A 13,256-nucleotide genomic window follows, 5' to 3' on the forward strand; every position below is an offset into this window, starting at 1 on the left:
CTTCCTAAATCAGCTTTAAATGATAAATCGCCATTTGCCAAATTCTATGAAAAAGGATCCATCTCTTAGTCATTTGAAAGTACTAGGTTGTTTATGCTTTGCTGATATGCCTAATCAACATGATAAGCTATTATCTAGGTCTAGCATATCTGTCCATATGGGTTATTCTGAATTACAAAAAGGATACATTTTGTATGATTTAATTGATAAAGTCTTCTTTGTAATATTCAATGAAACAGTGTTTCCATTCTTAAATGAAAAAGCTAAATCAGTTACTGTCTTTAAAGACGCAGACTCATTCAGTTTTGGATTACTCAACTCATTGGTCTAGCATTCCTGTCAGTTCACAACAACCTAGTAAATATACAAGCACTGAGGAAGGGTCTAGGATAACAAATTATATAACCAGAGAGGAAGATCAACACAATCATTTGATAGTTGATTTGAATGGTGAACCATTACAGTTACCTATACAGCCACCTCCTGAGAACAAATCAAACCAGAAAAGGAGATCCACTAGAGGCAGTAAGCCACCTATTTGGATGAAAGAATTTGTATCTCTCAACATCCATTTAAACAATACATGAGTTATGATGAAATATCAAACAAGTATAGTACTTATATAACTGCACTCTCCAACGGTGTAGAATCAAATTCTCTCAACATCCGAAAGTCTCTTTTTTACCTTGAAAAGAGCACACTATTTTCAGAAAAGTACAAAGAGTTTTCAGAGTAATTCAAAACTACTTGGTACAACTTTAGTCACTTCTTAAAGAAGTCTTTGAGAAATTATCTCAACTCAGAGAATATTGTGCGTGAGCATTTCAGTTATATATATTTTGGGAGTAGTATTGAGCATCTAAGTTGCTCGGACTCGGGTGCGGGTATTCGAGACGGATGCGAATCCGAGAGTCGGATTCGGCAAAATTTAAATTTTAAGATTCGGGGGTCCGAATCCTAGTATGAATACGGGTGCGGGGATACGGCTAATTGGAATGCCTAGTATATATAATATAAGGTGTAATATTGTATATACATGGTATAATTGCTTATTATTTTTAGCGTACCTCTAAAAATAAATTATATCAATAACAACAATAATAATATATCTAGTATAATCAAATAATTGGATATATGTATAATAAAATATTACTAACAATATTTATGAAATATATATAATAATGAATTGCATATTTTGGTATAATTACATACAAAATAAGAGGAGTATAATTGTTAAAGAAGAGAGAGAATATAATAAACATTAATAGTATAATTTATTTTATAAATAAAAAAGGACACACTTATCTAGAGAAACCCTTCGTGTCTAGTTTTCTTTTTCAAGATAAGTTGAAAAGACTCTACTTTTTCAAAAAAGATAAAAAAGTTGTACTTCCTATACTTTTTCAAGAAAAAACTCCTCCTCTTTCTTCTTCTCTGTACTTTTCAAGCTCTTCGTAAAGCTCTGCCTCCTCTCTGAAGAGGTCGCCGGAAACTGATCTCCTTTTCCCTAAAAAATTTTCTCGGCTCTGGTCAAAGTGTCCAGATCGGATTGACCGAATCCGACACGCACCCCTTACCCGCGCCCGCACCTGTGTTGCATCGAAACGGGTTCGCCAACAAAAATAAAGAGTCCGCGCAACATAGTTGAGCACCAATATGGGATAAGAGTTCAGACAATTCAAATTGACGACTCCTTATTGCCTCAAGAAGGCCCTTTTAGTGGATCCATCAGTTTAGTTGTGTTCTATACTCCAACAAGGTATAGGATGGCTCTGGCAATGTGGGTAAGAGGCTCATAGTGATGGTTGTTGATAGAGAAACTCCCTACTAAAGTAAAGAGTAATTATATATATATATATATATATATATATATATTTAGTTCAGTTCACTATTTGCTATTATTGCATTTTATTTGTGAAGCTTAAATAACTTTATCTCATGCTTATACTTTACTTCAATTGAGTTATATTTAAGCCTCTCAGTACAGTTATTGTTTCACTCAGCCATATGACATACTCAGACATTCAATGAATTACTGTCATTCGACCTGCATCATTTTCTTACACAGATACAGGTGCTCAGGATCATCAACAGGTGTTTCATAGAGATCACCCGGTCACTCATCAGCTTTTGGTGAGGCCTCCTAGCTTTTAGAGGACTCAAGTTTCTAGTTTACTTTTAGTAGCTGTTAAGGTTGCCGTGGGTCTTGTCACGACGCCTATCTTAAAACAGTAAAGGCTTCATAGATAGATAGTATTGAAAGTCTTTCAGTATTGCTATTCAAATGTTTTGTTCAAACTATAACTACTTTCATTCAGTATTTTCAGACAGTTTAATTGAGTGATTTGACTTAGTGATTTATTTTAGATTTAAAGTCTATATCTGCTTGACTCACTCTTCCGCTAAGTAGTAAGTCAGACCAAGGGTTCGCAACAATTGTTCACGAGTGCCGGTCACGTCCAAGGTGTAGGCTCGGGGCAGACACTTCTACTATCAAATATACTCTTACAATAACGAAGAATCCACACACAACTAAAATTATTCAAGTAGGAAATCCAAGATCATAGTCCTGAATAACATGCCCATAAAGTTATTAGAAAGGAATAATGTAGACTCATATCCGCAAATACCGACCTACATATTCATGCTAACTCCATACCCAACTCATGTTATTTAAGTTAAGAACAATTGATAATGCATACAGTCTCAGTGGTGCAGAGAATAAAACATAATACAATTAAGCAAAACTCCCAATGTATAATCCATTGCACCACAGCAAGTGATGTCGTGCAATGAAAGGTGTCACACCTAAAAAAAAAAAACAACTTGTAAGGAAGGGTTCAAGAACGGTGGAAAGGTCTAAGGAAGATTTCAAGGACGGTGGAAGAGTCACGGTCAGTGAACCCCTTGAATCCAAGCCTTTTGAAAAATATTCTCAGGTAAGGGTCTAAGGAAGGGTTCAAGGACGGTAGAAGAGTCCACAGTCAGTGAACCAATCCTTGAATCCAAGCCTTGTGAAAAATATTCTCAGGCAAGGGTCTATGGAAGGGTTCCTGGAAGGGTTCAAGGAAGGTGGAAGAGTCCACGGTCAGTGAACCAATCCTTGAAACCCAAGCCTTGTGAAAAATATTTTAAGGCAAGGTCTAAGGAAGGATTCAAGGACGGTGAAAGAGTCCACGGTCAGTGAACTAATACTTGAACCCAAGCCTCGTGAAAAATATTCTAAGACAATGGTTTAAGTAAGGGTTCAAGGACGGTAGAAGAGTCCACGGTCAGTGAACCCATCCTTGAACCCAAGCCTTGTGAAAAATATTCTAAGGCAAGGGTCTAAGGAAGTGTTCAAGGACGGTGGAAGAGTTTACGGAATGTGAACCCATCCTTGAACCCAAGCCTTGTGAAAAATATTTTAAGGCAAGGGTCTAAGGAAGGGTTCAAGGAAGCTGGAAGAGTCCACGATCAGTGAACCCATCCTTGAACCCAAGCCTTGTGAAAAATATTCTAAGGCACGGGTTTAAGGAAGGGTTCAAGGACGGTGGAAGAGTCCACGGTCAGTGAACCCATCCTTAGAACCCAAGCCTTGTGCAAGGCAAGGGTCTAAGGAAGGGTTCAAGAAAGGTGGAAAAGTCCACGATCAGTGAACCCATCCTTGTAAAAAAACTATTCTAAGGTTATGATTCACGGACGAGATTGATTTAGAAAAATGAAACTCGTCAGTTAAGCCTAAAATAATCCTAGACCCTATATAAGTCTTTTAAGCCTAAAATTTAACCATTCCAAATCACTCTTTAAATTTCCCCAAATCTCTCCAAGTTCTTTCCCCAAATATTTCTCTCTCTAAAAGAAGAAAAAGAAGTCAAGCTAGGGATTTCAACACCAAGTCTCCTAATCCTCCATCGATTGCAAGTTTTTGGCATCAAGGTATGATAGTTTTCATTCATGGATTTCTTCTATTCACGGAGTTCCCAAATTCTCCTATTTTCGAAGTTACAAATCCCTAATTGAGTTAGGGTTTTCTTCAATTGTCGTGAGCTCTCTTCAATGTTGATTTAAATGATTGAATTATGATCTATTATGCATGAATTGATGAAATACTATGATTTTTATGATGATTCTCCATGAACGGTAAATCCCATGTTTTCCAATTATGATGATATGATGTGGGTCTTGAACTACGAAAGGTGAATCATGAAATTATGCATATTCAAGAAAGATGGAAGAGTCCATGTTCAGTGAACCCATCTTTCATCCCAAACCTTGTGAAAAATATTCTAAGGCAAGGTTCTAAGGACGGGTTCAAGGACAGTGAAAGAGTCCACGACCAGTGAACCCATCCTTGAACCCAAGTCTAGTAAAAAATATTCTAAGGCAAGGGTCTAAGGAAGGGTTCAAGGACGGTGGAAGAGTCCACGGTTAGTGAACCCGTCCTTGAACCCACGCCTTGTAGAAAAAAATTCTAAGGCAATGATTCACGGACGTGTCCACGGCCGGTAGAATGGTCCACGGGCAGTAAACCCATCCGTGGATATTTACGTAGAAAAAAATTCCCCGGTAGAATGGTCCACGGGCAGTAAACCCATCCGTGGTGATTTACTTAGAAAAAAATTCTAGGCCTCTGGTTCATGATAGCCTTTACTAGCCGTGAATCAAAGAATGGCAGGTGAAACCCGTCAGTTAACTTTTTCAAGGTTATATGGGTCATTTCCTATGCATCTAATACCAAAATTAAATCATTTTAATCCTAATCCTAGACCCTAAATAAGTCTTTTTAACTCAAATTACACCCATTTACTCCATTATTTTCCAACACTCAAATCAAAACCACAAAGTTTATCTTCTAAACAAAATTTCTCTCCGCCATTTACTCCATTATTTTCCAACACTCAAATCAAAACTACAAAGTTCATCTTCTAAACAAAATTTCTCTCCCTAGAACTCAAAGAAGACGAGTAGAATTGGAGCTAGGGCTTGAAGAAACAAGGCTATTTCACTCAATTTCTTTGGAGAATCATAACTAAGGTATGGTAGTCCTTCATCCATGGAGCCCTTCCAAACTAAATTTCTCAACTAGTTATTTTCTCCAAAAGTTAGGGTTTGACTTCAATCTTATGGGTTCTTTCAAAAAACATTTTTAATGGTTGATTTATGATGGATTAGGATTGAATTGATGACTTATTGATGATTTATTGTTGATTTATGATGAATTCCCCCAAGAACCCATGAAACCCCATGTCCCCCAATTTATGCCTTTGTGATGTGGGTGAATCGATGAAGGAAGAGTACTATGAGATTATGCTTGTAGTAATTTAGTTAATTGATTCATGTTATTATTCATATCTAATGTAGTAAGTCTAGATGTGTGATGGAATGTGATCCTTGACCCAAGAGGGGTGAACCCACATCAGGGTTCTCGGTTTTGTGGCTAGAGGTTGATTTGAGAGATTTCGAGCTTTTGTGAGTCCTCATATTTCGAGGACTAATTTTCATTGATTTAGTTTTCTTTCTTACTTTCAGTTTTGGACATGATATATGGGCTAGGCCCAATTTGATTCTTATGTACTAGATGGCTAACTGCATCTCCAACCCTAATCTCTATTTTACTCTCCAAATATAGAGTTCTCTATTGTATGAGACAACCAACTCCAACCCAATTCTCTATTTTACTCTCTATTTTACTCCAACCCATCCTTGAACCCAAGCCTTGTGAAAAATATTCTAAGGCAAGGGTCTAAGGAAGGGTTAAAGGAAGATGGAAGAGTCCATGTTCAGTGAACCCATCCTTGAACCCAAGCCTTGTGAAAAATATTCTAAGGCAAGGGTCTAAGGAAGGGTTAAAGGAAGATGGAAGAGTCCATGTTCAGTGAACCCATCCTTGAACCCAAGCCTTGTGAAAAATATTCTAAGGCAAGGGTCTAAGGAAGGGTTAAAGGAAGATGGAAGAGTCCATGTTCAGTGAACCCATCCTTGAACCCAAGCCTTGTGAAAAATATTCTAAGGCAAGGGTCTAAGGAAGGGTTAAAGGAAGATGGAAGAGTCCATGTTCAGTGAACCCATCCTTGAACCCAAGCCTTGTGAAAAATATTCTAAGGCAAGGGTCTAAGGAAGGGTTAAAGGAAGATGGAAGAGTCCATGTTCAGTGAACCCATCCTTGAACCCAAGCCTTGTGAAAAATATTCTAAGGCAAGGGTCTAAGGAAGGGTTAAAGGAAGATGGAAGAGTCCATGTTCAGTGAACCCATCCTTGAACCCAAGCCTTGTGAAAAATATTCTAAGGCAAGGGTCTAAGGAAGGGTTAAAGGAAGATGGAAGAGTCCATGTTCAGTGAACCCATCCTTGAACCCAAGCCTTGTGAAAAATATTTTAAGGCAAGGGTCTAAGGAAGGGTTCAAGGAAGGTGGAAGAGTCCACGGTCAATTTTCTTTCTTACTTTCAGTTGTGGACATGATGTATGGGCTAAGCCCAATTTCATTCTTATGTACTAGATGGCTAAGGGCATCTCCAACCCCAATCACTATTTTACTCTCCAAATATAGAGTTCTCTATTATGTGAGACAACCACCTCCAACCCAATTCTCTATTTTACTCTCTAAAAAGAATCTTTTTTCTCTCATCAATATTATATTATTATTTCTATTTCATTCTTATTTTCTTATTTCATAATATACATCCTTTATTTCTTTTTTTCAAATAATCACTTTATATTATTTTCATTTAAATATAAAATTTTACCCGTTCAAATTTTTACTTCATATAAAATTATATTTTTTTCCTCAAATTCTAAAACACTTAAATTGCAAGCGAACATTATATAATATAAAAATTAATGGACAATTCAAATCAAAGTGAAATTATTAATGAAATATAATTACATAAATACTCTACTTTTAAGATTATTATTTTGCTCTCATAAATGTTCTATTAATGCATTATGAAGTTCAAAATGAACATTTTTACCCTTAATTATTTTATGTCTAGCTAAAGATTGTTCAAATCCGAGATTTTCATGCAACAAGAACAACTAAGAATAATTGAAAAAATAAATCAACAAGCACAACCGCAATCACAACTACACTAATTATGTGGATCATACACTAATTTTTTCCGAACATTCTTAAATCTGGAAACAACCTACCGCATTACTAAATTATTGTTGTGATAAAATTATTATGTTATGCATTGTTATCTTGTAATTAAATTATTATGTTATGTATTGTTATCTTGTATTTAAATTATTATGTTATGTATTGTATTTTTAAATTAAATTTTTCATCTTATCATTTTAATTTTGTGCATTCTTCATAGTGAAAATTAATGATGATATCAAACTATATTAAAGTAACGAAAATTTTAAAAAATTGGAACATTACTAATTCGGGATGAAAGTAGTATATATTAAATAATATATTTGCTAATTACAAAATCATAGAAATAATAATAAAATAATGAAAAAGTGAAATAGAGAGGTGAATAGTAGTTCTCCCAATTTGGAGAACTACTATTCACCTCTCCATAAATGGAGAATAGAAAGTCATTTAGAGAATGGTTGGGAGAGCTCATTCTCTATTTTACTCTCCAAATGTAGAGAATGGAGGGTAAAATAGAGGTAGGTTGGAGATGGTCTAATGAGATAAGTGTTTAGACTTCCGCTTTACATTTATAAAATCTTGAACTTGAAATGTTGTTCTTTACCTCTCCTCATTCTATGTCGTATGTTATGAATGCTAAGTAGCTTGTATGGGGACTTTTGGGGTCCTTGGGTCGTGACAAAAGATATCTCAACTAGCGCTATTCGTGGATATAATATAATTATAATGTCTTAGTTCCTTGACCAATTCCCCACATTTGTGGTATAGTACTATTCGTGGATATAATAATTGAATATCCTTAAAAGTAACCAGGATGGGATAAATCATTGGGTTCTAACAGATTGTTAGAATGAGAACTTACTAATACAAATAGGCCGCACCTCCAAGAATTATGCACAACAAAATGATGTCAGAAGTTTCAGCTAGATCTCAGTTGAAAAAGGAAAAGACTTGTTAAATCTGGTAACATCAAAAGATAGAAGTACTATCCTGCAAACTGCCTCAACTTACGGAGAATGACATAAGATAGTTGACGCTCAATTTACCTGGTTAATCGTGCCCTTAAGCCTAACATTCGTATTCTTAAGGTCAGATGTAGCCTTGTCGATCTGTCCACAAATTAAAGCAAATTAGCACAAGTTTTGAACTCTTTTTTTTAAACTGACTAAGTAATTACAATAAGATTTTATGACCTTAGACTCAGTCTCATCCATCAGAGGACTTGCCTATCCAACTCCTTCATAGATTGGATAATCATTAATATCCACATTATAGAAGGAGGAAAACAGACCACACAAAAAGAATCCCAGACCTCATTCATATCACTGACCATGTTTTTCGAAGTATCAAAACTTTCTAATATGACCTCCAAACCTTGATCCTATGAGAAGTCGAAACAAAACCATACATCGGTATTTAGGAACCAACAAGTCAGCAATAAGATGTAATAAAAGGCAAAAAACTTCCAATGAATCTGTTATTGATGCGTTTGTCGGGAAACAATATTACAGACGCCAGAATGATTAATATTTCTGAATTATTGTTCTAGTTGTTTTAGTCGAACATAACTTCCTGAGGGGATTAGGATTCTTATTATTTTAGTTTTATAGGACTTTGTTATTTTTAATTTATTAGGACTCTTGCTATTGTAAACCTCTACTTAAGAGAGTTGACATGATTAATAAAATAAGTTGGATTTTATCAAGTTTCAGAGATTCGGAACTTTCTCAAACAAGTTCCCAGGTCTGCAATTCCCTGAATGAATTGCAAATTTCAGCAATCATAGGCAAGTCAAGGAACAAGAACAGGGGATTAGACCTGTCTATTGGACCTGACTTTTCAGTTAATCGTCCAACGACTCGATCCAGAACTAGGGACCATAACAGAATCATGAACAAGACCTTAATGAAATATTCCAAAAAAATACATGCATGTTACATTTTGCAAAATTCATATTCTTGTTGGAATTGACTTGATTCTTCAGTTTGTTGAAAGTATCATCAAATTGTCCATTTTGTATCCATTCCAAATATAGAAAGAAATGATAAACATATCATCACGATAAAGGAATTGTATAACATTGAAGCGGATAAATGATTAGTGTGGAGGGGAAAAGCCTTTGGAACGAATGCAATTTTATAACCTAAATCAAATTTAATTTCTGCACGAGAACCTGAACCTCCCCATCCACCAGATTGTTTGGGTGTAGCTGCTGCACCATCTGAAATTGCAGTTATCCTATTGGGTAGTGCAAGTACCAAATCATTACATACAACAAATTCTTTGCTTGAAAGCCCTTTAACCTGCAAGAGGAAGTATTGTTAGTTGACAAAACAAACCCACTAAAATTAGGTTATTTCTTGTGAAGCACAGGCAAACACTGGAGGAAAACAGTCCTAAAGAAATCCAAATAATATAATAACGGAGAAAGGAGTGTATGAGAGCCAGTGACAAGAACCAACTGCACAGACTAAGCTCTTAAGTAACATTATACTTCTATAGCTATTTGTCATACTAAATAGAGAAGGCTTGATGCCATCACTACAGAGTGGACGATGATTTGAGGTCAAGTATTAGAGCATTTTCAGACATACAAGAGGATGGACATGAGAGCTTAACTGACATTCAACCGAATCAATCCTGGTTGATACATATAAATTCTTTGCAAAAGGATGCCCAGAAGATGAATGGGAAAATATGTAGACACCCCCATTATCATTTCCACTTAAGATCCCTGATGTTTTTTACAATATGCAATCCTACCATCAAACTTTGTTTCTACAACTACAACCAGGTCCAGCTGCAGGACATCGCACAAGCAAACCTAGCTGCTCTAACTGTGTGCAACGATATGAATGAAAATCCCAGCACATGTATAAGCAAAACTGGTTAAGCAATCTACAGGTGCTACATCTCTCACATGACTACCATAACCAATAACACTTTTATAGAGATAACATCACAAATAATGTTAAGAATGAGATGGCTAACTCTTCCAAAATCATCGAGACAAGGCACTTCGATGATAAATCTTGAAGTTCTTGACTGCAGCCATCCTTCAACCAGAAGGGGACCTTCATCTTGGAACCTTCAGATGAGTACACAGTTAAAGACATCCATGAAGAATTCCTGCGCTAAGTGGCCTTTCGCATCAATGGCCCTTCTGATCCGGATCCAGAGGAACTATCGCAATCGGAATCACTTGAGGATGAACCCGAATCGCTGCTGGAACTGCTTGAACTACGAGACCTCCTTGCATTATCCATCTGTCTTCCCACTTCTGCATATGTAGCGAGCACTAATGTTATTTTTACCAGTATTACTGTTTAGTGCACCAGCAACCATAGGAGCAGAATTCATAACTGGGGCAGTCCGTGCAATTCCTCTGGCTTGCAGAGCAAGTTCAGCCTTTCTCTTCTGCTTGCTTAAGTTCTTTTTGTAATTGGTCACAAACCTTTCAAGCTCCCAGAAGCTTTCCGCATCAACACTGTCTATGTCTAATTCAATCTCATCATCATGTTGATAAAATGTTGAGTTCCTCTTCTTAATAATCTGAACAACAGTATCAAACTTTTTAAAGGTAAACTCTGAAGATATGTGTTGAGTCTCTGTTTTTCTTCATAGGTCATTTCCCTTTTATTGGGATCATTTGCTTTAGGTTTCTTAGGAACTGGTACCCTACCAACATGATTCAGGGAAGGCGTTGAGTATTGAGGCTGGCTCTTCTAGACCGTCGGCGGTGGGACCATTTGAGTCACTGGCCGAAGAGTTGAGGGTAGTCCGAGAGTTGGAGACCAAGCTGCCTCAAGGGCCAGGTGAGACATCTGCGGGACCTAATTCTTTGTCCCACAACAGGAGTTTGACGTTTTCTTGAAGGATCAAAGGAAGAAAAAAGCTCATCAATTGAGGTTGGAGAAGGCGTACACTGATCTTGCTAAATCACATGGTGAGTTGAGTCGCTCCCACAAAAAGTTGAAGAAGAGAGAACAAAAGAGACAAAATTTTCACCCGGGTGTGGAAGGGGTGAAAGGGTTTTGAAAGGTCCTTAAAGCTAATGATCCGCTTTCCTCATCGAGACCGGATGAGAGTAATGATGTTCCGGCACAGTGGTCTGAGGATGATGATGTTGATGACAGTGAGGCGACCGAGAGTGATGACAGCGAGTGATGCAGTCCAGGGAGCCCCTCATATTCTCTTTATGTTTTCATGTTGTACTATGAGGACACAGTACCATTCTTAGATTGGGGTGCTCCTCCTAGGGTTCTTTTGATGTTTTTGTTTAAGTTAGGATTGTTATAATTGGATTTGGTTTGTTTGTATTATTTTTTAGATTGTTATGGTGGAAGCTTAGAACAGCTCATCCATGGCAGTTACCTGCAGATTTAGAGAAGAAGAAATGAGGAAGAAGGGAAGAGAGAAGAGAATAAGGAGAGAAGAGAGAATAATTTGGTAATTATTGGTTAGGTTCCCTCGCTCCAGCTGATATCTGTTATAACAGATTCCATTAACTGCTAGGTTAACTAGGACAGTTGATCACGCCAGTTGTGCTAGATTATGAACTGTTTGATGCATGCCTCCATGTGACTCACACGTGCCTCTAATAACTTCAGCTTCCTCCAAGTGTATTCTACCACTGACCTCTTTCTAGATATTTCTCTTGCTACTTTCCTATACTTATCAGCTACTTCCCCAATTTCATAGTTCAAATCTCTAATTCCCTTTCTTACCTTCTATTTGTTACAACTTCATTAGTTGGATTGGTTATTTTTCCTTCATTGTAGATGGTGTTTCTCAAATTAATAGAAAATCAGAAAATTGTGTCCCAATTTTTGTTTCTGTCAATTAGTTTGTTACACATACTCTAAGGTTATCGTACTATTTTTGTCGAGCTAACAAGTAACAACCCTTCAATACTGATAATAAAACAGAAAGTTACCCTTCATGGAGCTAAAGGTAAAGTAAGCAAGCATGATAACAACAACATTAACATATCAAGTATAGTCCAACAAAGTGGGGTCTGAAGTGGCTAGAGTGTATGAAGACCTTACACCTACCTCAAAGATAGAAAGGTTGTTTTCGAGATAAGCAAGCATGATAAATGACAAAGAAATCCCAATGCAAAGTCAAAACTAATTGATTAACATATGAAGTTCTTAAGGTTAATCATACTTAACCACATCATCTTTTTCAGATCAACATTCATAACCCTCCTCAGATAGCAAAATATACTCATAACTCATAAACCTCTCTTTATAGCTAAAACAAAAGGTTTAAGTTCATTCAAGCTGATTAAAATTTGAATTATACAAACTCTTCTTAGGTTCTACTTCAAGAAATGAACTTTTCCATGTAATTTCGTCTTGTGGTCCACAGTACATTGGTTTATTGCTTGAGTAGAACAGTGAGAGGATCTGTGTTTCTAAAGTCGCAAAAACCCAAATATGCCTCTTTCTACTAATATCAGTTTGCTTATCAATCTCCCCACCTCTTGAGCCACAATTGAGTTCAATAAACCCAAAACAGAAATTCATCAGAGAAAAATCAGTAGAGTAAATTGACCAAATTATGAAGGATAACAAAATGAAAACACCTTCTTCACAGCCAATCTTTGCAATTTGGGAACATCCTCAATTAATCTAGCCTTTATTCTTAGAATATCTGCATTGATCCTCACCGAAGACGCTCTATTTTTTTATTTCTAAGCTGTATATGCTTTCTACTACCCCAAATGCCTTCAAATGTTCGAATTTAGGAGTACGATGTAGATATTTAGGCTTTCTGTGACAAAAAAGAAGTAAATTGAAGAGCAGTGAGAATTGAAGTGACCTGAAGAGCGGCTTCAATGTCGGAATTGATGGCGGTGTAAAGAGCAGCTTCAAAAATCAAAAGAATCATTGCCAGCTTCAAAGACCAGCTCCAAAATATTGTACTTCTTGCAAATGCAAGTTTTGAGAGACAATTAAATGAAAGTTTTCAATTAAGTTTGAGTTTTGTTTTTGGTGACACTTTGACCAAGAAATGGTCAAATTCACTATAAAATGTAATTAAGTAAATTTGGGACCAAATTAACATTTTCAAAATTTTCTACTCTTTCATAAAATACAAAAAAACACTTCATTTTTCAAATTTTATAATTCTATCCAAACCATTTTTTAAAAAAGTAAAAGAAAATAGA

The 13,256-nt window shown here is 36.3% G+C and overlaps 1 protein-coding gene across 6 annotated transcripts in view; it reads right to left on the reverse strand.

The window, feature by feature from the left end:
* LOC102589069 (syntaxin-71-like) overlaps nt 1-13,021 on the reverse strand; it is a 34,054-nt gene extending 21,033 nt beyond the window's left edge. For 2 of the 6 annotated variants that reach the window (XR_001475072.1, XR_001475071.1), the window contains exons 1-3: nt 12,908-13,021; nt 8,275-9,384; nt 8,128-8,190 (exon numbers count right to left, since the gene is read on the reverse strand). Coding sequence is in view for 1 of the 6 variants with exons in the window: in XM_015314509.1 (XP_015169995.1) it covers nt 8,128-8,190; nt 9,255-9,302 (111 nt within the window). In the remaining 5 variants the exon portion in view is untranslated. Of the gene's footprint in view, nt 1-7,943; nt 8,191-8,274; nt 9,385-12,671; nt 12,814-12,907 lie in introns of all 6 variants that reach the window. The other 4 variants (XR_001475075.1, XR_001475073.1, XR_001475074.1 and 1 more) reach the window with 4 other exon arrangements.
* Nucleotides 13,022-13,256: the final 235 nt, after the last annotated feature.

Source organism: Solanum tuberosum, unplaced genomic scaffold, assembly GCF_000226075.1.
Source record: "Solanum tuberosum cultivar DM 1-3 516 R44 unplaced genomic scaffold, SolTub_3.0 scf00015, whole genome shotgun sequence".
NCBI lineage: Eukaryota > Viridiplantae > Streptophyta > Magnoliopsida > Solanales > Solanaceae > Solanum > Solanum tuberosum.